The sequence below is a fragment of the Diaphorina citri genome, unplaced genomic scaffold, assembly GCF_000475195.1.
Source record: "Diaphorina citri unplaced genomic scaffold, Diaci psyllid genome assembly version 1.1 scaffold437, whole genome shotgun sequence".
Classification (NCBI taxonomy): domain Eukaryota; kingdom Metazoa; phylum Arthropoda; class Insecta; order Hemiptera; family Psyllidae; genus Diaphorina; species Diaphorina citri.
The window spans coordinates 167,016-190,302 of record NW_007377872.1 but is presented as its reverse complement, the minus strand read 5'-3'; the positions used below and the strand labels follow the sequence as shown (position 1 = coordinate 190,302).

Genomic DNA, 23,287 nt, shown 5'->3' with positions numbered 1-23,287 from the left:
ACAATCATCCATAGTTATAAATGAGCATCCTTTGTATGGGAAGAGAGGGGACCAAGATTATATCAATTTTTCAGGGCCATATCCAGGATTTTGTTGAGAGAGTGGGCCCACGCTGGTGTCTGGTATGAACACAAACGCCCTGTTGAAGGCGATGAAGATTCTCTGACTACTCCAAGGGCTGATTTGTCTGTTAAGTCCGGTTCTATTACTGCCGGCAGGGCTGAGTTGTTCGTAAAGTCCGCATACTGTGAGGTGAATCAAGCTGGATGTCATAACAGGACAATCACATGTAAAACTACTCCGGTCGTGCTTAGTGTAAGGGAATTGCTTTAGGAACTCCATCACGTTGTGTTTGCCTTTGTGTAGAAGAGAGTCTTGTTTGTTAGGATCTGACACACGTTTGAGATTCCGACTAGATTTGATGAGAGATGATATACCCGCATTTTTGCCTTTGCCTGTAAGGCCAAGAGGGAAAAGTTTGATGAGGTACCCTGTGTTAAAATTTCCTAACCTTAAGGTGCGTCCAAATATAGTCGACCAACCGTGAATCGACGGCCGTTGACCATGTGTGGACACACCTTTAGGCTACTCCTATAATTGAAACAGAACTAAGAGTTCGAAAAAATACTCTCGTCCGTATTATTTTTTTAGAGATTAATTTACAAATTTAGAGGATGAAACCCCTCCAGGAGAGCTTTATAAATACATATTTCTCAAAATTTTGATTACACAGAAAAATCCCACAAGGGAGCTCTGAATGTAACTTACCATCAATAGCGACCAGAGAGAACTGCACATCTTCATGGTAAAACAATGCCAACTCCTGCCGGCATATCGTATCGAACACCTCGAAGTATTGTTCAATAAATACCCTGGTAAACAATTTGGCATCATTGCAAGAAAGGAAAATTGGCTCCGGCGACGGTAGTGTACACACTGGTTTTGGATTTTTGGATTCGAGAATAACTTCATCCAGCTTTCTCAAATTAGGGAATAGTGTCATAAGTTCATCTGCAACACTAAGGGCTTCACTGGGTTCCTTACTAAAAGGATTGTCAGCCAAGTATAACTCCTGGAGATCTAATGTGCTCAGCGCCGACAAGGTTTGTATGTCTTTCAGGTTATTGTTTTTCAAATGGACGCTGATCAATCGAGGAGCCGCTTTTGCTACCATGGTCAAACAGTCTCGGTTGAAAATTTTGTTCCCGTTCAAGTTGATAGCTTTTAGGTCCGGTAGGGTGGAGGAAATGATGCCGCAGATCTGAAAACGAAAAGGAACAAATCAGAATCAAATCATGAATATTATTAATGAATGGCGAACAGTTCTGTGAGATTTTTACCACCATGTACCCCATACACTGTGGAGTTCTCTTGAAACAGACGTACAAGCAAGCATGCGTTGATATTTTAGAATCTATTGGTAAGAGTTTCATTGATTGAGAAAGAGTTGGCAATGTGATGAGAAATTTAACATCTCTAAAGATAATATGGAGCGCATTTCCATTAAGGAATTCCAGAATTTTACTTTAGTAAATTGTTCTAAATCTAAACTAAGTTCATAACTCTCAAGAATTTGGAACTGACTTTAGTTGTAAAAAAAATAAATAAAATAGGTAAAATGATCCTAATGAATCTTTCTTTTACCATATTCGAATTATGAACTTTTTTCCCCTCTTGCAGGTGAAGTTCTGAATGAAATCTGCACTGATGTCTACAACAAATAAATAAAATAAAATGATCCTAATGAAACTTTCTTTTACCATATTCGAATTATGAACTTTTTTCCCCTCTTGCAGGTGAAGTTCTGAATGAAATCTGCACTGATGTCTACAACAAAGAAAAGCTTCTCCTTGCAAATGGATGTGTCTGGGAAAGTTGTCGAAAATACCAGGCCCTCCCTCGTGACATGATTCAGCTATGTCTTGCCAAATGTCAAACTGAATATGATGCATTGGTTGATGCTGAAGAGGAACTAAAAAATGTAAGAAAGAACTAACTTCCTACTTACTTATCTAATGTAAAAAACTTAATGTCTGATTAATAACTCTATACCAGTTTAAACTGTGTTGACACAGAATTTATGCAAAAATGCAATTTAGCATCAAACTACATACACTATTCTCATTCTTTTTCCAGGAAATCAAGGAGCACCAAGAATCAGACTTCAGTTTTGACGAATCCTCATGGACTGAAGATGACCTGAAACTCCTCACACAACCTTGAAGTCTGATTAATAACTCTATACCAGTTCAAACCTTGTGTTGACCCAGAATTTATACAAAAATGCAATTTAGCATCAAACTACATACAGTGTTCTCATTATTTTTCCAGGAAATCAAGGAGCACCAAGAATCAGACTTCAGTTTTGACGAATCCTCATGGACTGAAGATGACCTGAAACTCCTCACACGAAAAATGTAAGAAAGAACTACCTTTGTACTTAATTATAATGTAAAAAAAAAACCTTGAAGTCTGATTAATAACTCTATACCAGTTCAAACCTTGTGTTGACCCAGAATTTATACAAAAATGCAATTTAGCATCAAACTACATACAGTGTTCTCATTATTTTTCCAGGAAATCAAGGAGCACCAAGAATCAGACTTCAGTTTTGACGAATCCTCATGGACTGAAGATGACCTGAAACTCCTCACACCCGCTTGTGGTCTCATCAAAACCACCTACTCTATTTGTAAGAAGCTCAAAGAAAGCTTACACAGGAGTGGGCACTTGGATACAAAAGAAAGAGTGGACCAGATTGATCAAACAGCCATGGCAGTGCAAACCCTAAGCCCCAGCATTGTTCTTTTCTACAGATAAGTCTGTAGAACCTTTTATCTACACGTCTTCATTTTTCCACGACGTTTATATTTACGATAAGAGGATCAACATTTGTTTCCTTGACCAACATGAAGTGTCCGTTTTAGTTTTTAAACATTTGTCTTGTGTTAACATCTGTTCTCACTTTACAAGTTTCTGAACGAGAAAGTGCATTTTATATTCTATTTTTCAACGGGTCCCTATTTCATAGGTGCTTGCTCAAATGAGCTCCCCTTTATTACGAAAGTAACCAAAAATCGAGTTATAAATTACCCGGACGAACGATCTCATTGGTGCACAGACTGAAGTTAAGAAACGTTAACTCGCTCTGTCAGCCAATGAGAACTCGGGATTCTTAAATATTCGGATTTTACACCAGAGCCTCTAATGACTTTTTGTGGCTTTCTCCTATCCTGTCTTCCTTTTCTCTTCGATTTCGGGACGATAAGCCCCTAGCGGTTACAGTTCCCTCTATCAAACCTTTCAAAATGAAAATCCGTCTGTCTGGGCGGAAATCTAACCCGCGATAAAACGCTTACAAGACAGGCGCAGACGGACTTTATCCATTTGTTCACGGAATGACCAGCTAATCTAGTAAATTTCTGACAAGGCCCGGTTTCTGACAAGACGAAACTCCGTCGATCGACGAGGAAAATCTATGTTGTCGAGGCAGTGTGGTCTTGTCAGTCGACATCGATCGATGGCCGAACGACTATGTGTGGACACACCTTAACAGTTTCGATACCTACTTGGTAATGAATGACTGACATCCTTACCTCTTGAATAAAATAATTTCCGCGCTACTTCGAAGTCATCGAGAAAAAAGGAATATTCATCTTTCCTCTGGATGTGTCTAAAGTCATAATATACGAACTTCGAAGGCTGAACATAGGCCTCTATTAGGCTTAAGGCCTTTTTTTGTGGACATTTAGACGCGGATACTATTCTAACGTAGTACCAGCCAGATGAGCTTTTCTTGAACACATGAGGTCCTGCAACAAACAAATAAAAAGGAGGTACAGTCAAACCTGGATAAGTGGGAAAAAATTGTCCGTCCCTTGGATTCCCACTTAGACAGGTTCGACTGTATACGCAACACTGCTAAAAACTTACCTTGTATCAAATCGCCAAGTAGCTCGTCCATGTTGGCCGTAGAGCTACTCATAATGAGGAACTCAGTGAGATAATCGTACAACAAACTGGAGGGTAGTTCTGTCATCTTCAGTGCCAAGTACCACAGAGGCGCCTGCTGGGGTTCTAAGTCAGAATAAGACTCGGTGTCGACCACTATACTTTCCACCAGTTTGGGCCAAGTAGCGTATAACGTCATTTCACTGGAAGTAAAACAGAAAAGGGTAATTTTTCACTGTTGGTCAGATTTTGGACGTTCAAGTAAGTACCTAAGTACCATAAAGGCGCTTGCTGAGATTCTAGGTCAGAATAGGACTTGGTATCTACCACAATACTTTCCACCAGTTTGGGCCAAGTGGCGTACAGTGTCATTTCACTAATGGAAGAAAAATGAGACAGCCTAGTTAGCCTGAAAGATGATGGCGACCCTTGAAAGCGGTAGGTCGCGGGTTTGACTCCCGCCAGGGCGACCTTTATCCTAAACAGATAAGGTTCGTTCTTGGAAAGGTTAGCTTTCTCCTATCCCGTCCTCCTTCTCTCTTCGATTTCGGTAGGATAAGAATTCGGTTGTTACAGTTCCCTATTCAAACCACTAGAAAAAAAAACAATCTTCTTCTTCTTCGTCCTAGTCTTTTCTTTAAATAGGGTTCGTGTTTCTTGTCAGTCTCTTTCAGGCAGCCCTTTTGTGTACCTCATGTCCTGGTAAACCTCTAAAAAAAACACACTTTGTAATTTTCACAGAGGAAAACATCGTATTAGGCTGTTAATCATAGTGACATCAATTGGCATCAAAATGTTTACGAAAATACGAAGCTACTGAAACAAGTTCCAGAGCAACATATTCTTGTTATTCTCACCTAATGGGTTCACAAGCCGTACCAAACGGTAACTTTTCCAGAAGGGATATGTTGGATGAATCTTGCTGATGAAAATCGGGCAGCTCAATCTGATACTCAAACTGAGCGCTTGTGGTCTCATCAAAACCACCTACTCTATTTGTAAGAAGCTCAAAGAAAGCATTCACAGGAGTGGGCACTTGGATACAAAAGAAAGAGTGGACCAGATTGATCAAACAGCCATGGCAGTGCAAACCCTAAGCCCCAGCATTGATGATTTGGTGACCAGTTTGTATCCACCACTTGTCAAGAAACAAGTGTACACCTCTGTAAGTATTTGTAATTCTTTACTCTTAACTTTTGACTCTATGCCCATATTGCCCATTGACTCACCTTTGGACACTTATAATCAATCTAAAAATGCATGTTCTTGAGGATAAGGTTTTTTTCTGTATTGAAAAACAAAGGAGAACACGTTTTGACGTTATCACTTTGTATAAAATATACATAATTATTATTTAGGTACATGAGATTCTAGCAGACACTTTGATGGGGTCAAGAGTACACGAGCAGGCTATCTTGGATTTGAAAACGTTCAGAAGCCCTGACATGAAAGAAGAAAATACAATACTTCATTATTATTAAAGGATAAGGATTCTTCCCTGTACCTACATTGTCAAATAGTGGAAGGATTTTTTTTTTCTTTAATAATTATTGCAAATATTTTTTGCAAAATGTGATAAATTTGCTCTTTGAGGCTCTAACACAAGTTCACTGGAGTGTTTTTCAAGTTCATTTTTTTTTTTTCCTTCTTCCTCTTTTTCTTCTTTGTTTAATTTGGCTAATTTGAACTGCCAATCTTACAGCTAATCATGATTGGGTTCTCTGATCTAAGCTCACCCGAAAGGTATTTGCAATGAGGCGGTATCTTTTTCAAATGAATCATGTCAAACTCAGATCGGTATCCTCGGCCTTCGCACACACCCACGAAATAGTTCTGCCATGGTTCCAGCACTTGAGCAAACATGGGCACCTCACTGAAAATAAAGAAAAATATTAGAAGAGGACTGAAAAATATTTCATAATTATTCTTTTAGCAATTTCTTATCATTAGGTACCTACCTACTAACAGTGAGAAAGCATTACTGTGTGATAAATTTGCTCTTTGAGGCTCTAACACAAGTTCACTGGAGTGTTTTTCAAGTTCATTTTTTTTTTTTCCTTCTTCCTCTTTTTCTTCTTTGTTTAATTTGGCTAATTTGAACTGCCAATCTTACAGCTAATCATGATTGGGTTCTCTGATCTAAGCTCACCCGAAAGGTATTTGCAATGAGGCGGTATCTTTTTCAAATGAATCATGTCAAACTCAGATCGGTATCCTCGGCCTTCGCACACACCCACGAAATAGTTCACCTCTGTTGTACAACTAGGGCTCATTTCGTTTCTTGTACAACTAGGGCTCATTTCGTCTCTTGTACAACTAGGGCTCATTTCATCTCTTGTACAACTAGGGCTCATTTCGTCTCTTGTACAACTAGGGCTCATTTCGTCTCTTGTACAGCTAGGGCTCATTTCGTTTCTTGTACAACTAGGGCTCATTTCGTCTCTTGTACAACTAGGGCTCATTTCATCTCTTGTACAACTAGGGCGTTCCAGCACTTGAGCAAACATGGGCACCTCACTGAAAATAAAGAAAAATATTATAAGAGGACTGAAAAATATTTCATAATTATTCTTTTAGCAATTTCTTATCATTAGGTACCTACCTACTAACAGTGAGAAAGCATTACTGATAGGGTGTCACAAGTTTTAGGTGACTTGGAGACTGTTCCCACTTGTAAGTAAGTTACGTGAGAATGGACTCCTTAGGATGGAAGAACTACATTATTGGATTATTTCCCCTGGTTTAGAGTGTTGGAATGCTGTATTGAAGTGTCAAAGCTTTCTGATGTATTAGAATCCCAAGACCAAATCACTCAAATTGGCTTGTGGTACCCTATTTTTTTTATTATTATTATTATTTTTTTTAAAGTTATCTTGTTCCCCCTTCTATTAAATCTATGACTTACCAGTTCTGATTATTGACTGCGATAGTCATTGAGCTCATCAGGATTTTGATTTTGCTTTCATTCATAATACTGGATCCTTTGGACGGAGTTAAAACCACAAACTTCTTCAGCCCATACCATCGGGAAATGTAGTGGGGTTTCACGGAGCCATCCTCACAGAGCATCATGGATAGGAAGTCATTTTCCAATGAGAGAAGATCCTCGTGCACCTCAAACTTCCCTGTGCTGTCGAGAATAGTGTCACTGTCATCTTGCTTCAGCTTGTGAAAGCTCACAACAAATTCTGTGTCTGGAAATCAATCAGATATGGAAATCAAATTAGATTGGAGCATAGGTTGTGAGTTTGATTTCCTTTATCCTAGGGCTCATTTCGTCTCTTGTACAATTAGGGCTCATTTCATCTCTTGTAGAACTAGGGCTCATTTTCTCTCTAGGATGTGCTTCCTCTTTACTTCTTTTAAAAGAATCAAGAGCACATTCATAATCCCATCCTGACTGCATCAATGCTTCCTCGGAAACATTCAACTCCGTCCCTGTGGCCAGAGACAATTCCCTGATGAGGTTCAAACGTCGTTGTCTCTCCTTAGCATCCAAACCATCATGCAGCATTAGCTCCAAACCGTTCAGACTGGAGAAAGCACGAATATACTGTTCCTGAGTAGCACCGGTGACAAATAGTTGATCATTGCTGATGGCAAACTTTCTGCTGGTGTCTGGTATGAACACAAACGCCCTGTTGAAGGCGATGAAGATTCTCTGACTACTCCAAGGGCTGATTTGTCTGTTAAGTCCGGTTCTATTACTGCCGGCAGGGCTGAGTTGTTCGTAAAGTCCGCATACTGTGAGGTGAATCAAGCTGGATGTCATAACAGGACAATCACATGTAAAACTACTCCGGTCGTGCTTAGTGTAAGGAAATTGCTTTAGGAACTCCATCACGTTGTGTTTGCCTTTGTGTAGAAGAGAGTCTTGTTTGTTAGGATCTGATACACGTTTGAGATTCCGACTAGATTTGATGAGAGATGATATACCCGCATTTTTACCTTTGCCTGTAAGGCCAAGAGGGAAAAGTTTGATTAGGTATCCTGTGTTAAAATTTCCTAACCTTAAGGTGCATCCAAATATAGTCGACCAACCGTGAATCGACGGTCGTTGACCATGTGTGGACTCACCTTTAGGCTACTCCTATATTTGAAACAGAACTAAGAGTTCGAAAAAATACTCTCGTCCGTATTATTTTTTTAGAGAATAATTTACAAATTTAGAGGATGAAACCCCTTCAGGAGAGCTTTATAAAGATATATTTCTCAAAATTTTGATTACACAGAAAAATCCCACAAGGGAGCTCTGAATGTAACTTACCATCAATAGCGACTAGAGAGAACTGCACATCTTTATGGTAAAACAATGCCAATTCCTGCCGGCATATTGTATCGAACACCTTGAAGTATTGTTCAATAAATACCCTGGTAAACAATTTGGCATAATTGCAAGAAAGGAAAATTGGCTCCGGCGACGGTAGTGTACACACTGGTTTTGGATTTTTGGATTCGAGAATAACTTCATCCAGCTTTCTCAAATTAGGGAATAGTGTCGTAAGTTCATCTGCAACACTATAAGCTTCACTGGGTTCCTTACTAAAAGGATTGTCAGCCAAGTGTAACTCCTGGAGATCTAATGCGCTCAGCCCTGACAAGGTTTGTATGTCTTTCAGGTTATTGTTTTTCAAATGGACGCTGATCAACCGAGGAGCCGCTTTTGCTACCATTGTTAAACAGTCTCGGTTGAAAATTTTGTTCCCGTTCAAGTTGATAGCTTTTAGATCAGGTAGGGTGGAGGAAATGATGCCGCAGATCTGAAAACGAAAAGGAACAAATCAGAATCAAATCATGAATATTATTATGAATGGCGAAGAGGCAGAGCGGACTAAGTCCAAAAAGAGTGTTTTGAGATAAATGGGGTCAAAGTTTAGGACTAGTTTAAATGGAAATAGCCATTTTGTTTTTGCTCTCATTTCAATACAACACACGGACTAACTCCAAGAAAAGTGTTTTGAGATAAATGGGGTCAAAGTTTAGGACTAGTTTAAATGGAAATAGCCATTTTGTTTTTGCTCTCATTTCAATACAACACAAAAGTGAAGTTTGCAACCAATATAAAAAGTAGATCTTTTTGCGCTCTTTCCAACGATATAGAGAACTCGGGAAGTCGATTTTTGGACTTAGTCCGCTCTGCCTTTTACCCATTCCTTTGTGGTAAAGCAGATCCTTTTCACAACTTGACCTCGAAATTTTCAATAGCCACACAAGGAGGAAGTTCCAGGCTCCATTGTGGACACACTGGTGCGATGATCAATAATCCAGGGTCTGGGTTGGGGTCAATGGTCGCTGTTGTGGACGCGCGTCGCCTTGGTACATTTTGAGTACCGAGCAAAATACCACTTACATGTGATGGTACAATAGAACCTCGGTTACTTCAACTAACTAGGACCGAGGGTAGTTGAAATAATCAAAGTTCCGTATAAAACAATGGAAAAAGGGCAAAATTTAAGTACAAAAGAACAAAATATATAAGGAATAAATACCCTATCGAATCCTTTGAAAGCTAGAAAATAATGCCGATTTTGGGGGTTGAAATAATCGAGGTTCTACTGCACTTACATGTCTGAACACAATAGGTCGGTCCAGGGGGACTAGGCAATCAGCTCGCAATAATTCAGGATCATCATGTGGAACAGCTTGCAAACACTATCCTCAAACTGGATGCACCCCAACCAGCATATCTGATAAAATTAAATATTAATGAAAATCAAACAGGAATCTTGTACATATTATTATGCCTTGTTGTTTTTCTATTGGTTGCAAACACACACCAAAAGAGTCAACATGCAAATTCTACAGATTTCCCATTAATAAAGAGAAGAGAAAAAAGTGGGATATAGCCTGCAGGTGAGTTGAAAGAAGAAAAAACCCAGGATAAACTTACATGGTTTACTGTATAGTATAGTCTACCTCTTAGTAGCACTGTCAAACTGTTTTGTCTTGGTGGGGCGGAGTGCTACCAAGTTCCAGTAGGTTATACAAGTTATAGTAGAAGGATACCCCCACACCAAACTTTCTATTACAGTGAGACTCCCCAAAATAAGAGGGTGAAGTCTTTTCATGTTCATTGTATGGTTTGCATATTTTCTTACAAGTAGGTATCATAACAGGCCATGTAAATTTCAAAGTTCTGTACAAATTAACTTGAGGGAAAAGGCAAAAGGTAAATAATTTAAAAACTAAAAAAAAAAATCTCTCAAAATGTTAATTTTTCAGACGTGGAGATAGACCACCTACTAAAGATGACAGATTGTGCAGTTGTCATTTTGTTGATGGAGATAAATCTAAAACACCGTCCATATTCAACTACAATGAGGAGAAAAAATTTACAATCGAAAATCTTCCAAATAAAAGGAAAAGGTAAGGTGTGCTAATTATTTAATGTGTTTGTGACATAGATGGTGGAAAAATCATTTTTCACTCCTTTTTACAATCATCCATAGTTATAAACGAGCATCCTTTGTATGGGAAGAGAGGGGACCAAGATTATATCAATTTTTCAGGGCCATATCCAGGATTTTGTTGAGAGAGTGGGCTGACATAGATGGTGGAAAAATCATTTTTCACTCCTTTTTACAATCATCCATAGTTATAAACGAGCATCCTTTGTATGGGAAGAGGACATAAATGCTGAAGATAAGCTATTAGCATGGTCTAAACCTAAAGCCAAGTACTCTGCACAAATAACAGAAAGTTCAAATGAAACCCATGGCAATACATTAACTGGGGAGCTCAGAGTGGGCCCGAGGGTCCAAACAATGTTATACCAGGGGATGCTCCAAAGTCTGGCTTACAGTAAAGGAGAAAAATGAAGCTTGAGGGGGGTGGCTTAAAGATTTTGTGCAAGCATCAGGTAAAAGTATGATTCACAAAATTCCTTTTAACTACTATCAACTTTACCATGTTTGTTAGAAAAAAGAGTGGGCCCAAGGGTCCAAACAATGTTATACTTACCAGGGGATGCTCCAAAGTCTGGCTTACAGTAAAGGAGAAAAATGAAGAAAGATTTTGTGCAAGCATCAGGTAAAAGTATGATTCACAAAATTCCTTTTAAGTACTATCAACTTTACCATGTTTGTTAGAAAAAAGGGTGTATTACTCCATACATACACAAGGTTCTAGGAGACATAAGGTTTTCCATTGTTTGTTTTTCAGGACACCAAAGGTTAAATATGATCCCGCTGATCAAAAACCAAAGCCAATCCCAAGTGCACCCATCATTAAAAAAAGAAAGTAAGGAAAAAAATCTTTGAACAGTTAATATGAGCTTTTAAAATAACAATTCAAGTATTATTATTATGTACTTAGATAGGTATCAGTCTAAGCTTGCACACCAGAGGTCCCAAAGGCAGGTTTTATTATTTTCATGATAATAACATTATAACCCTCTGTATACTCGTACATAGTCAGAAGCTCACATTTGTATGGTAGAACTCCCTGTTGGTTCCATACTGGGCACATATTATGTACTTAGATAGGTATCAGTCTAAGCTTGCACAATAGAGGTCCCAAAGGCAGGTTTTATTATTTTCATGATGATAACATTATAACCCTCTGTATACTCGTACATAGTCAGAAGCTCACATTTGTATGGTAGAACTCCCTGTTGGTTCCATACTGGGCACAGTACTTAGAGAGGTATCAGTCTAAGCTTGCACACCAGAGGTCCCAAAGGCAGGTTTTATTATTTTCATGATAATAAAATTATAACCCTCTGTATACTCGTACATAGTCAGAAGCTCACATTTGTATGGTAGAACTCCCTGTTGGTTCCATACTGGGCACAACATCAAAAATAATAATAATAAAAATGTTGTTTTTCTTAACTTTCAGAACTTCAGCAGAGGCAGTTCCTGTTACCAATAAGCCAAAAGCAAAAGTCAGTTTTAGTACAGACGACTCTCCCATGTCAGATTCCAGTACCAACAATTCATCAAGTATTAGAGCCATAAATCCTTCATTGAGTAACAGTACCAAAGCTCCTTCATCAAGTAACAGTACCAAAGCCATAAATTCTTCATCAAGTAAAAGTAACAGAACCTACAGTTCTGCATTAAAATCCAATAAAGAAAATGATGTGTCAATGGTGAAGAAAATGTTTGGAGAAAGCAGAATGTCATTCAGTTACATCCAGAACAATGATGCAATTGTGTACAATTACACTGGTTTACCAACTGCACATCACTTTTTGTTCCTTGTGAAATTAATTCAGAGGTTTGAATTTATGTACATTGCTAAATGGTCTAATCATCAGTTGTCATTAGAAGACCAGTTATTATGCTGCCTGATGAAATTAAAGTTGAATTTGGAAGATTTTGACTTGGCTTTTAGGTTTAAGGTGAGCTCTGCAATAATTTTGAATGTGGTGATTACATTTGTTCTCTTGTTGCACAACATTTTGTTCAAGGGAATGATGGACACAATACCAAGGAGGCAAGATATTGAGAAAAATTTACCTACATGTTTGGCAACATTCCCTCGCACCAGAATGATACTATATTGTGTTCAAATAGAAGTGGCCAAACCTTCTAAAGTTAAGCTTGTGAATACATTGAAGGTGTTGATTGGAGTTGCACCTAATTCTACTATTATATTTGTGAGTGCTTTATTTCCTGGTTTCATGTCAGATAAACAGATCACCTTAGAAAGTAAAGTTCTCAATCACATGGAATTTGGAGATATGATTCTGTCAGAAAAAAGTTTTTTACTTAGAGACCCACCACGTAATGAAGAAGACAACCAACCTCCATTCTTGAAAGATCCAGAGTTATTGCTCCAGAAAATTGCAGATGCCAGGAAGCATGTAGAGGAAACAATTCATAGATTAAAATCATTTAAAATTTTAGACCTCATCTCATCTGACATGAGGGGACACTCATGTAAAATAATTCAAACTTGTGCTGCACTCACAAATCTGCAGCACACTGTGCAAAAATAGTATGAACAGTAATTGATCTCTAAGTCCCTTTGCCATTAAATAGGGAGTAGACAGCTTAGCCTGGCTTGGGAACTAAACAGGGGGATACCAGCCTAAATTTCCCTTGCTAAAGAAATAGCAAAGGTTGAGTACAAAGGGCATCCACTCATGATTTTTTTTGTAGCCAAAACCGAATGTCAGTGCAATACCAATAGCCTAGGGCTGATTGACAAAAAACACTGACGATGTCTGAACATGGGAGAAGAAGATTATTTGGTTATTATTTAGAAGTAGGCTTTTTGTTTTTAACCTAACCCTATAATAAAAATGGTCTTTAGCCTGGCTTGAGAACTAAACAGGGGGATACCAGCCTAAATTTCCCTTGCTAAAGAAATAGCAAAGGTTGAGTACAAAGGGTGTCCACTCATGAATTTTTTTGTAGCCAAAACCGAATGTCAGTGCAATACCAATAGCCTAGGGCTGATTGACAAAAAACACTGACAATGTCTGAACATGGGAGAAGAAGATTATTTGGTTATTATTTAGAAGTAGGCTTTTTGTTTTTAACCTAAGTAACCCTATAATAAAAATGGTCACTGTTCACTTGTGACAGCTCCTTTTTGTAGCAATTTTCCATTGACGTGACTTCTGAACAAGTACCAATTATTTTATTTACATTCTAAGTGACAAGACTCATGTGTGAGATCAAGTTTAGTTCTTGGATCAATCAATCTGATTGGTTGATTTCAAACTTTGAAGCCAGATTAGCTATCCTCATACTTTGAAACAGGAAAAACTTGGGGCTGCCCTAGAATATCTGAGTACATGGCAATCCAACACAGACTCAGAAAAATAAAAGAAATCTGCATTCTTTACAGGCTTTTGTGACTACCAATAGTTCCTTAGGTAACTGGTAGAAAAACTAATGGGTACAAATGTGAGAAATGTTGAAAAAGAAATTATTTTGAATCCAAAATGTTGTATTGTGTGTAAGTTGAGAAGCACAGAACTGAAAACATGTGATTCTTGTCTGAGTGTAAATTATTGCACTGAGCACAGTAACTTAGAAACACATGCATTCTACTGCCAGCAATTCTCACTGTTGTATAAAATTAACAAATTTATTGTTGACAAATATTTGACCAATTCCTTTGGTTATCTTGAGTTAATTTCCAATTTTCTTGAACCATATGAATTCCACAATGACATGAAATCTCATGAACTTAGTGAGTATACTTCTTATTATAGAACTCTGGCCCATGTCATCCAATGCCTCAAGTTTTCAAGTAGATCTCTCACAGTACATGTGATAGGAGCTAGTGAGTATGAATGTTCTCCTTATGCTATCTACCTGTGGGAAAACATATTCCATCGGATAAACTTTCTAGACACCATTACAATTATCTTTGTAGGGTTCCAAGTAACTGCAGATCAGTTTGACATGAGACTGTGCCAGGGGTGTGTTGACAGTGGAAGAAAAATGAACATAGAGTGTTATCAGATGAGCTATGATGAGTACATTGATATGTGTCATGATAAAACTAATCCAAATAAAACCCAATACTCTGATGCTAAAGTGAATATTTGCACTGACTTGATAATTGCCTATGACTCGGGATTTCACGAGTATGAAAACCATTCTCATAATCCATGGGCCAAAACGTTGAGTTATTTCTTGAGAACAGAGAACTTGCCCATAGCATTCACAGCATACACAAAGGAAGAAATAATCAGAGATACACATATGATTACAAATCTTGCACAGGAAAGAAATGTCACTGTGGATTTTATAATGGAAGGTGAGATTAATGCAGAAGCTAGTAAGAAACCTCGTATTGATCCAGAAGAGGGCATTTACTATTTTAATAAATACATCAGTTGTTTCTATTGTAAATAATAATTATAGACTTGATAGGTTCCTAGCTACTTTTCAACATTTTAAGATTCGTGATAACTATGTAATTATAACATTCCATTTAAACTTTTTTTTATCGTACTAATAGGTAATAATAATAAAAGCATATTTCATTTACGATGATTCAAATGTCTGAAAAACTTCTTTTTTCTTAAAAAAAAAAAAATAATAATAATAATAAGGAATTCTATTATTTCAGGTATGCACATTGATGCATGGAAAAAACTTTAAAGAAGTATAAGTGCTCAATAAACTCCAATATAAAACAAATAATCATATAGGTTCCTCCTATGTTGGACAAAACCAATTAAAGAACAATCCAGTGAACAGCAATATCTACTGTGTTCGTTGAAATAAACCCTCAGGTCCCCAGACTCCCTGCCCCACCATGTTGAACCAAGCTGTTCTAGAGGCCATGTACTCGGTCCCCTATGTGGAAACTTATCTGGATGTAGTGGAGAACCTACCGGACGAGATCCAACGCTACCTGACCAAGATCCGTGAACTGGACGTGTGTTACCACTCCTACATGAAAGAGATAGAAACCATCGCCAGTCAACAAGCCTCCAGCGAAGTCTTCCGTAAACGAAATCTCTCCCGGGTCCAAGTGGCGCTCATTGCTGCTCAGGAGATTGGCGATGAGAAGTTAGCCATCCTCCAGCAAGTACAAGATATTATAGAGAATAAAACACGTCAGCTGGACGGCATCTTCTGTGATCTCCCCTTCGCTAAGGCGGAAACAGCGAAGAAAGAGGACAATGGTGATGTAAACGCCAAACATGATGAGAAGAAATCCAGTGGTGAGAATCAGACAGAAAATGCAGACCGAAAAGCTGGTGTTTGTTTATTATGATTCCAAAGCATTTGGAATTATAGTCCGAAGAAGACAAAAAAAAACAGATGTTTCTATCTCAACTAGGAAAAAAAAGAAAATAAATTAAAAGCGAGGGAACAATCAGACAGAAGTGGAAGCACCTAAGAAACGAACCCGTAGGAAACGTGCAGAGATAGAGGCGGCTGAGTTAATAGAACACACTACGAGTACACCACTACCACGCTCATCAGCCACCATAGAAGTTCCCAAGAAATCCGCCGCGACAGAAGCGCCCGTCAAGAAGCGGAAGAGGAAAAGTAAACAAGCGGAGAAAGATGTCAGTATTGATCCGAATGAACCTACTTACTGCTTGTGTAACCAGGTGTCGTTTGAAGAGGAAAAGTAAACAAGCGGAGAAAGATGTCAGTATTGATCCGAATGAACCTACTTACTGCTTGTGTAACCAGGTGTCGTTTGGTCAGATGGTAATGTGTGATAATGATCATTGCCCGATAGAATGGTTCCATTTCTCCTGTGTTGGAATCACGAATACGCCCAAAGGGAAATGGTACTGTCCTGATTGTAGAAAAGCAAGATCTAGTACTGTTCGACCTAAGAAATAATAAATGGGAAATGCTGGATAATTAAAACGATGGGTATAATATTCAAAATAGTAAAAACCAAGGTGGATTTATTTATTTTCTCATTCAACAGGCATGTAGGTAGTTGGGGTTAGGTGTCTAGTTCTAATTTCAAGCACCCATTTTTTTAAAAAGAGGTTTGACAGAGGGAACTATAGGTAACTGCTATGGTCTTATCGTCCCGAAATCGAAGAGAGAAGGAAGTTTTCTTTTTCTTCTTCTTTTTTTTATTTATTTATTTTTTTTTTTTTACTAAATTGAGTAAAATACCTAAGAGAGAAGGAAGTTTTCTTTTTTTTTTGTGCTAAAATGAGTAAAATACCTACATTAAATAAATAATAAAACCACTACAAACCTTCGGTCAAAAAAATATAATTTACGAGATCACTGGGATTTACACGTTCGTTTTAACTATCGCACTTGAGCAGCGAAACTTTAACTTTGAGAAAAATCGTTCTGACAAAGTTCAAACCCGATTCACCGCACGAGATCGGATAATTATCTTGTCTTGGGAAATCACTTTGGTAGTAGGGTGGAATGAGCTGTACATACAGGGTGGCCTGTTTATCAACGATCACTTCGAACTTACTCTGTGCGCGAAAAAAAGTCGGGTATCGTCTTGTCGGGAAAGGTTTGGAATGATACTGAGACGAATCTTCAACCTAAAATTAGGACGAATCGTGACTTTCCCGTAATGATAATGCCTATGGGAATAGGTACGAGTAACTCATTTAGAAATGAATTTTTTTAACGGGTTTAAAGTTTATGGTCACTGCTAAGGGTTTTTTTTATCCTAAATTCTGTGACGAATTTAGGGTATAAAACAGCAAAATAATAATAATAACTTCTACTAACACCCTGTATCCAGTTTTAGCAAGAATGGAAAAATGAAGGATGAAGGTCAATGTAGGTATATTATTATGATATTTGTAAAGTAATAAATTATTTAATCATAAAAAATCTTTGTACCTATGTAGACATAAAGATGATGCGAATATCCAAATCCCCAAGTGGGTACCCTACCTATACATCCTACAATTCTTAGGTAGGTACATGCTCGTCGGTTCTTATAAAATGAGTTCGTTCTAAAAAATGGTGGTGAACCTCGAATTTTGTTGCTAGAAAATATAGGAAGACCTGTGTCAGCCAGCCTAGTTAGCTTAGTTGGTAGTGCGTCTGCCTTGTAAGCGCTAGGCCGCGGGTTCGATTCCCGTCCGGGGCGGATTTTATTGGCTACCCGCTACCCTACAAGCAGTCCAAACTAACTATACGTAGACTAGTGGTAGGTATACATAGAAATTTATACTTCGCGTTGACTCGTTGAGGCATCTTCAGTCAAGTTCAGTCTATTTCATTTGCGGTCCAAATGGTTGTGGACCAGGTAGGCCCCTAGGTTGGACAGTTCTCTTCCATTACACTTTGCATATTTTCTATCGTGTCCTCGACGGTTTCAAATCTTGCTTGGCCAACCAACATGAAAACCTTAGGAAAACTCCTTATTGGTTAGTATTAGTAAAGTAGACATAACATACATCTATTTATGTAGGTGCCTATAAGATACTTACAAAAGGAAAACTTCTAATAACTATCTTATTGGATAGAAATAAGGAGAGGTATTTACAGATAATTAGGTTCCTAGATAAGTCTAAGGTTTTTAATAAAAAACATACTTGAAAGAAAAACTGATTACCTCATTAGATATGTACCTACCTACAGAAGTACAGACCTATACCTAATGCAAAATTGTAAATGTAGGAATACAGGTAGAAGGAACTCTTCCAAGTTTTTCTTGCAGTCAAACGGGTTATCTGTAGTCATATGTAGGTAGATAATATAATAATTAAATAAAAATAATGAAATGATCACGTGATCAATGGTGATGAACCTCGAATTTTGTTGCTAGAAAATATAGGAAGACCTATATCAGAATAGAATAGCCAAAACAATCTCCGTGGTCGAATGAGTTTCACACTAGACTTGTACATCGGGGTCTATTCCCCGGCAACTTAGTGGCGGTACTACCAGAGTAAACAGATCGATGATGGCTACAAAATAGTACAAAGGTCGGCCTTTTGTGTGCAGGACGCAAATCGGATGATTTTGTGTTCTCGACCGCAAATGGTGTTCGTCCCAGGCTTACAGAAGGAATCGGTTAATGGATACTTCCAATCGCCGCGGGCAAAGGACATCTTCCGAAGAACTGCAATCGTTGAATATAATTTACAATAATCGCCAACATTACCACACTTCACTTCAGGGTTTTATTGCCACATTAGTCGAAATAATGATGAGTTAATTATAATAATAATATTTATGATGAGATGCTCATAACTTGGTCAGGGGTAGCCACTTGGTTCATACCCGAGCCAAAGACATTTAACCTTTTTGTCGCCATGAGGTATCATGATTCAAAGGTTACATTGTAGTGAACCGCGTTCATTGCAAGTTTATGCTAACGAGTTAACCCTTTCGGGCAGTGCGAGCGTTTAGATACCGAGTTAGAAGTTACAAGTACCTGGGCTGGGCTGAGTTTCTGAGCTCTTAACAACTTGGTATGTAGGTAATTCATTTTTCGTAAAATGTTGACGTCACAACAGTAATCTCGATTCTAATGTCTTAGCAAGCGCACTGCTGGGAGTGCTGGGACAAAGTAAACAATATTAAAAAAAAAAAAAAAAAAAAAATTTTAGACTTCGGACCAGTAGAGTGGATGACCCTGAACATACCAAGCAAGGTCACTTCTACATAACATGACTGTAGACTATACTACTATAGGCAAAGAACATTAACTTTTGACGAAGAAAAGAAGAAGGAGAAGAAGAAGAAGAAGAAGAAGAAGTGGAAGAAGACAAAAAAAGAAGAGTTCTCCTCTCCTTGACTATAGGCAAAGACTATTAAGTACCAATTTGCAATTCAATAACATAGAAACCTAATGTGTAGTACATGACTACACATCAGGTTTCTATACATAATATATTTCTATGTATGTACCTACTTATCATTAGGTACATTTGTGGGTACGTATAGGTACATAAAAGAAGGTACCAACAAAGTAATAATATTCATTATCTTCTCACAACTTCTCAAGGTACAAGGTATTACATTCATCTTGTCGTCTATGTAAATGAGGGTTAATATTATAGTGGACACTACAGGAGTAACTACTAGGACACTATAGTGAAGTTCATCTGACCTACACACACTATTGAGAGGTTCTGGTCTATAGGTTTGTATAATACCTACCTAGTGTGATTTTTTTTAAAGAGGTTTGACAGAGGGAACTGTAACTGCCAAGGTCTTATCGTCCTGAAATGGGAGACAGAAGGAAGACAGGATATAGGAGAAACCGAGCCGTTGCGAGAACGAACCCTATCCGTTCAGGATAAAATCCGCCCCGGGCAGGATCGAACCCGCGACCTAGCGCTTGCAAGGTAGACGCCCTACCATCCAAGCTAACTATACTGGCAAACACACCTCTGTTAGAGTTTCCTCTATCACATCATTCTTCTTTTTCTTCGCCTTTTCCCGTGTACTCGTGAAGACGGGGTCGGCGTTTTTCGTCAGCCTCTCAATCAGCCCTAACTAGGGTGATTGTTTTGGGCTGACATTTGGTTTTTGGCTACAAATTTCACGAGTGGATGCCCTTCGAAAATGCGTGTGTTCTATGATTTTTCTAATTGAAACATCACAGATGTCTCCCTTGGAACTTCAAAATGCAAATGGACCCACCTACTTATAGCATGTACACAATATACTGGCATGTTTAATCTTCTTCTCTTTTGGCGGTTAACAATTCTTGGGAAGATAAACAATATTTCTTCATAGTATCTACTATTTGACTGAATTTAAATTTCAAAATATGTACCTACCTACTAGAAATCAAAGAAAAGATTTTTGTAAAACAACAAAGACAAATTTTTGATATGTTTTTCCAAATCATATTGATTTGATTTATTTTTTACAAATAAACATATTGTATGTTTTTTACATTATCAATTTTTCTTATAATACGATGGAAAGGTGCAAGTACTTTCGATTTTCTCAAATCACAGTCATTTTTTAACGGAGAAAAACACTTTTCTATACGGTCTTCACTTTCATTAGTGTACAATGTAACTACATAGTAAATTTATCTCTAGATTATAATGAATTAATGATGTTCCCTAATTTATTTATCTCAAGTTCAAGTTTCTTACAAAAATACAACCCATATGTATTTCTATATTTAATTTTTTCAAACCGGTGTTCTCTGTTCTTGTACTCCTTTAGTACCCAAGGTACCATTTTATTTAACTTTTCAGTGGAGACGCCAAACTACCAAAATGGGGATGAAATGCTGGTGTGTTCTATGATTTTTCTAAATGTCTCCCTTGGAACTTCAAAATACAAATGGACCCACCTACTTATAGCATGTACACAATATACTGGCATGTTTAATCTTCTTCTCTTTTGGCGGTTAACAATTCTTGGGAAGGCAAATGGACCCACCTACTTATAGCATGTACACAATATACTGACATGCTTAATCTTCTTCTCTTTTGGCGGTTAAGTAACAATTCTTGGGAAGATAAACAATATTTCTTCATAGTAGTTCATAGTATCTACTATTTGACTGAATTTAAATTTCAAAATATTTACCTACCTACTAGAAATCAACAAAAAGATTTTTGTAAAGCAACAAAAAGACAAATTTTTGATATGTTTTTGCAAATCATATTGATTTGATTTATTTTTTACAAATAAACATATTGAATGTTTTTTACATTATCAATTTTTCTTATAATACGATGGAAAGGTGCAAGTACTTTCGATTTTCTCAAATCACAGTCATTTTTTAACGGAGAAAAACACTTTTCTATACGTCTTCACTTTCATGAGTGTACAATGTACATAGTAAATTTATCTCTAGATTATAATAATGTTCCCTAATTTATTTATCTCAAGTTCAAGTTTCTTATAAAAATACAACCCATATGTATTTCTATATTTAATTTTTTCAGACCAGTGTTCTCTGTTCTTGTACTCCTTTAGTACCCAAGGTACCATTTTATTTAACTTTTCAGTGGAGACGCCAAACTACCAAAATAGGGATTTCCAAACTTTCTGATTCTCCTATGGCCCAGAGAACACTTTGAGGTTGAACTCAGAGGTAACTCAATTGGATTAAGGTGTAGTCCCGGACTCCCGGACATTTTCAATGCCAATAAAGGTAGAAACACACTACTATATAACGTCACGTGAGCTCACGTGACGTTATATTGAATCAATCAACAACACTTTCTCTTAGGCTTCTCGTTTTCTTCTTTTTCTCAAATACCCAAGATTCTCAAATCTCAATGAGAGAATGTTGTGATTGGATGAAATGATGTTGGAGGGGAAGTAATTACAGGATGACTCACTTAGGCGACGGTCACTGGTTCAGATTGTTGGCCCACCCAGTATTCACCACCGTCCTTGGCTACGGTAGCCCTGTAATAATAATGAAAAAATAAATTGACTATTATAAAAATCTCCATATTTTGATAGAACGAAAGTAATCCAGACAGCCTAGTTAGCTTGGAGGGAGGGTAGCGTACCAGCGCGTCTGCTTTGTTAAGCTGTGTCAATGGTCGTCAACTATGTGTGAACACAGCTTTAGCGCTACGCGGGTTCGATTCCCGCCCGCGGCGGTTTTTTTTATGTTCGTCCGCTAACACTAAAAAAATAAGGTTCGCTCTCGGAACGGCTTGGTTTCTCCTATCCTGTCTTCCTTCTCTCTTCGCTTTCGGGGCGATAAGGTACTTACACAAAGTTGACGGATTCGTTTAGATCCTACTGCTTTAGTCACTTCTAACTTCTGAACTAGTCTAAATACTTAACCATATTTGTAAGCCCCAAATTTCATGAATATATGAACCAGGCAAAATACTTAACCGTATTTGTAAGCCCCAAATTTCATGAATGTAATCTAAATACTTACGTACCCTATTAGGAAAAGGCTAGGAAGAAGAATAAGAATGGGTGATCAGTTTCTAGTGTCTGATTTGTATTTTAATCCAAATGTATGTCTGAACTAGTCAAAATACTTAACCATATTTGTAAGCCCCAAATTTCATGAATATATGAACTAGGCAAAATACTTAACTGTATTTGTAAGCCCCAAATTTCATGAATGTAATCTAAATACTTAGGTACCCTATTAGGAAAAGGCTAGGAAGAAGAATAAGAATGGGTGATCAGTTTCTAGTGTCTGATTTGTATTTTAATCCAAATGTATGTCACACTTGCAAGATTTACAGTGATAGCATTAAGACCTGTACAGGTTGTCATATGATATCTTACTGTTCTAAGGAGCATCAGAAGTTCCATTGGCCTAGTCATAAATCCCTCTGCAAATGTCTTCAAGCTATTAGGAGAGATTTGGGGAAAGATTATTACAGGCGGATCAACATTTCTAATGTAGACATAAATGCTGAAGATAAGCTATTAGTATGGTCTAAACCTAAAGCCAAGTACTCTGCACAAATAACAGAAAGTTCAAATGAAACCCATGGCAATACATTAACTGGGGAGCTAGTCCCATAAATCCCTCTGCAAATGTCTTCAAGCTATTAGGAGAGATTTGGGGAAAGATTATTACAGGCAGATCAACATTTCTAATGTATTCATAAATGCTGAAGATAAGCCATTAGCATGGTCTAAACCTAAAGCCAAGTACTCTGCACAAATAACAGAAAGTTCAAATGAAACCCATGGCAATACATTAACTGGGGAGATTGTGTGAAGCTGGGGAGAGAATGTTTTAGAAACACATCATTAGGTTCATAACTTGAATACCTTGTTGCTACCAGAAGTTTCCAACTGGGCATGAGCCGCGTACCGCTTTTTTTCATGATACTTGGGTGATTTACGGACGATTTTAAGAAATTATTACCTCAACTAGACTTACCTATGTGTGTGTATTTTTACTTTCTATTTATTATTATTATTATTATTATTATTATTATTATTATTATTATTATTATTATTATTATTATTATTATTATTATTATTATTATGGAGCT

The 23,287-nt window shown here is 37.6% G+C and overlaps 6 protein-coding genes and 1 long non-coding RNA gene across 11 annotated transcripts; 4 read left to right on the top strand and 3 right to left on the bottom strand.

The window, feature by feature from the left end:
• The first annotated feature begins 1,322 nt into the window (after nt 1–1,322).
• Nucleotides 1,323–2,820, top strand: LOC113467245 (cyclin-D1-binding protein 1 homolog). The gene is made up of 3 exons (XM_026823327.1): nt 1,323–1,420; nt 1,797–1,981; nt 2,578–2,820. The coding sequence occupies exons 1-3, from the start codon at nt 1,345–1,347 to the stop codon at nt 2,818–2,820; spliced, it is 504 nt and encodes a 167-aa protein (XP_026679128.1). The 5' UTR covers nt 1,323–1,344.
• Nucleotides 2,821–2,923: 103 nt separating this feature from the next.
• On the bottom strand, nt 2,924–7,149 carry LOC113467244 (rab3 GTPase-activating protein catalytic subunit-like; the record flags this gene model as incomplete). Its single annotated transcript, XM_026823326.1, has 6 exons — nt 2,924–2,976; nt 3,934–4,154; nt 4,809–4,986; nt 5,314–5,391; nt 5,688–5,824; nt 6,857–7,149. Coding segments are annotated over 6 exons (960 nt in total), but the record flags the coding sequence as incomplete, so codon positions are not given.
• A 25-nt stretch (nt 7,150–7,174) lies between these two features.
• On the bottom strand, nt 7,175–9,273 carry LOC113467243 (nuclear RNA export factor 1-like). Its single transcript, XM_026823325.1, has 3 exons — nt 9,259–9,273; nt 8,219–8,711; nt 7,175–7,905 (listed from the first exon to the last, which is right to left on the bottom strand). The coding sequence occupies exons 1-3, from the start codon at nt 9,271–9,273 to the stop codon at nt 7,175–7,177; spliced, it is 1,239 nt and encodes a 412-aa protein (XP_026679126.1).
• A 315-nt stretch (nt 9,274–9,588) lies between these two features.
• LOC103508834 lies at nt 9,589–13,171 on the top strand. Of its 2 annotated transcripts, XM_017443938.2 has the most exons (4): nt 9,589–9,804; nt 10,174–10,317; nt 11,113–11,190; nt 11,791–13,171. In XM_017443938.2, exons 1-4 carry the CDS (start codon nt 9,692–9,694, stop codon nt 12,893–12,895), a joined length of 1,440 nt encoding a protein of 479 aa, XP_017299427.1. In that variant the 5' UTR covers nt 9,589–9,691; the 3' UTR covers nt 12,896–13,171. The 2 variants fall into 2 exon arrangements, with proteins under 2 accessions (XP_017299427.1, XP_026679133.1); XM_026823332.1 differs by lacking the exon at nt 11,113–11,190.
• Nucleotides 13,172–13,790: 619 nt separating this feature from the next.
• LOC113467246 lies at nt 13,791–15,177 on the top strand. The gene is made up of 2 exons (XM_026823328.1): nt 13,791–14,673; nt 14,989–15,177. The coding sequence occupies exons 1-2, from the start codon at nt 13,800–13,802 to the stop codon at nt 15,018–15,020; spliced, it is 906 nt and encodes a 301-aa protein (XP_026679129.1). The 5' UTR covers nt 13,791–13,799; the 3' UTR covers nt 15,021–15,177.
• LOC103508832 (inhibitor of growth protein 1-like) lies at nt 15,038–20,717 on the top strand. 3 transcript variants are annotated; one of them, XM_017443937.2, is made up of 4 exons: nt 15,038–15,594; nt 15,743–15,938; nt 16,024–16,236; nt 20,578–20,717. In XM_017443937.2, exons 1-3 carry the CDS (start codon nt 15,178–15,180, stop codon nt 16,224–16,226), a joined length of 816 nt encoding a protein of 271 aa, XP_017299426.1. In that variant the 5' UTR covers nt 15,038–15,177; the 3' UTR covers nt 16,227–16,236; nt 20,578–20,717. The 3 variants fall into 3 exon arrangements, with proteins under 3 accessions (XP_017299426.1, XP_026679130.1, XP_026679131.1); XM_026823329.1 differs by having other exon boundaries at nt 15,743–15,985; nt 16,071–16,236; XM_026823330.1 differs by lacking the exon at nt 20,578–20,717 and adding an exon at nt 19,893–20,483 and having other exon boundaries at nt 16,024–16,233.
• On the bottom strand, nt 20,039–22,057 carry LOC108252354. Of its 2 annotated transcripts, none has more exons than XR_003391395.1 (3): nt 22,030–22,057; nt 20,887–21,713; nt 20,039–20,113 (listed from the first exon to the last, which is right to left on the bottom strand). It is a non-coding gene; the product is annotated as an uncharacterized LOC108252354 (long non-coding RNA). The 2 variants fall into 2 exon arrangements; XR_001809499.2 differs by lacking the exon at nt 20,039–20,113 and adding an exon at nt 20,565–20,643 and having other exon boundaries at nt 20,733–21,713.
• Nucleotides 22,058–23,287: the final 1,230 nt, after the last annotated feature.

Excerpts from the sequence above, each read along its gene's own strand:
- LOC113467245 (XM_026823327.1), top strand. The coding sequence starts at position 1,345 with ATGTACCCCATACACTGTGGAGTTCTCTTGAAACAGACGTACAAGCAA. Across the intron at positions 1,421-1,796 it reads TGATATTTTAGAATCTATTG|GTGAAGTTCTGAATGAAATC; the intron begins GTAAGAGTTTCA and ends CCCCTCTTGCAG. Across the intron at positions 1,982-2,577 it reads CTGAAGAGGAACTAAAAAAT|GAAATCAAGGAGCACCAAGA; the intron begins GTAAGAAAGAAC and ends TTATTTTTCCAG.
- LOC113467243 (XM_026823325.1), bottom strand. Across the intron at positions 7,906-8,218 it reads CTCTCTAGTCGCTATTGATG|GCAAAGGTAAAAATGCGGGT; the intron begins GTAAGTTACATT and ends TTGGCCTTACAG.
- LOC103508834 (XM_017443938.2), top strand. The coding sequence starts at position 9,692 with ATGCCTTGTTGTTTTTCTATTGGTTGCAAACACACACCAAAAGAGTCA. Across the intron at positions 9,805-10,173 it reads AAGTGGGATATAGCCTGCAG|ACGTGGAGATAGACCACCTA; the intron begins GTGAGTTGAAAG and ends TTAATTTTTCAG. Across the intron at positions 11,191-11,790 it reads CCCATCATTAAAAAAAGAAA|AACTTCAGCAGAGGCAGTTC; the intron begins GTAAGGAAAAAA and ends CTTAACTTTCAG.
- LOC113467246 (XM_026823328.1), top strand. The coding sequence starts at position 13,800 with ATGGGTACAAATGTGAGAAATGTTGAAAAAGAAATTATTTTGAATCCA. Across the intron at positions 14,674-14,988 it reads TGTGGATTTTATAATGGAAG|GTATGCACATTGATGCATGG; the intron begins GTGAGATTAATG and ends CTATTATTTCAG.
- LOC103508832 (XM_017443937.2), top strand. The coding sequence starts at position 15,178 with ATGTTGAACCAAGCTGTTCTAGAGGCCATGTACTCGGTCCCCTATGTG. Across the intron at positions 15,595-15,742 it reads AGAAGAAATCCAGTGGTGAG|AATCAGACAGAAGTGGAAGC; the intron begins AATCAGACAGAA and ends AAGCGAGGGAAC. Across the intron at positions 15,939-16,023 it reads AAGTAAACAAGCGGAGAAAG|ATGTCAGTATTGATCCGAAT; the intron begins ATGTCAGTATTG and ends AAGCGGAGAAAG.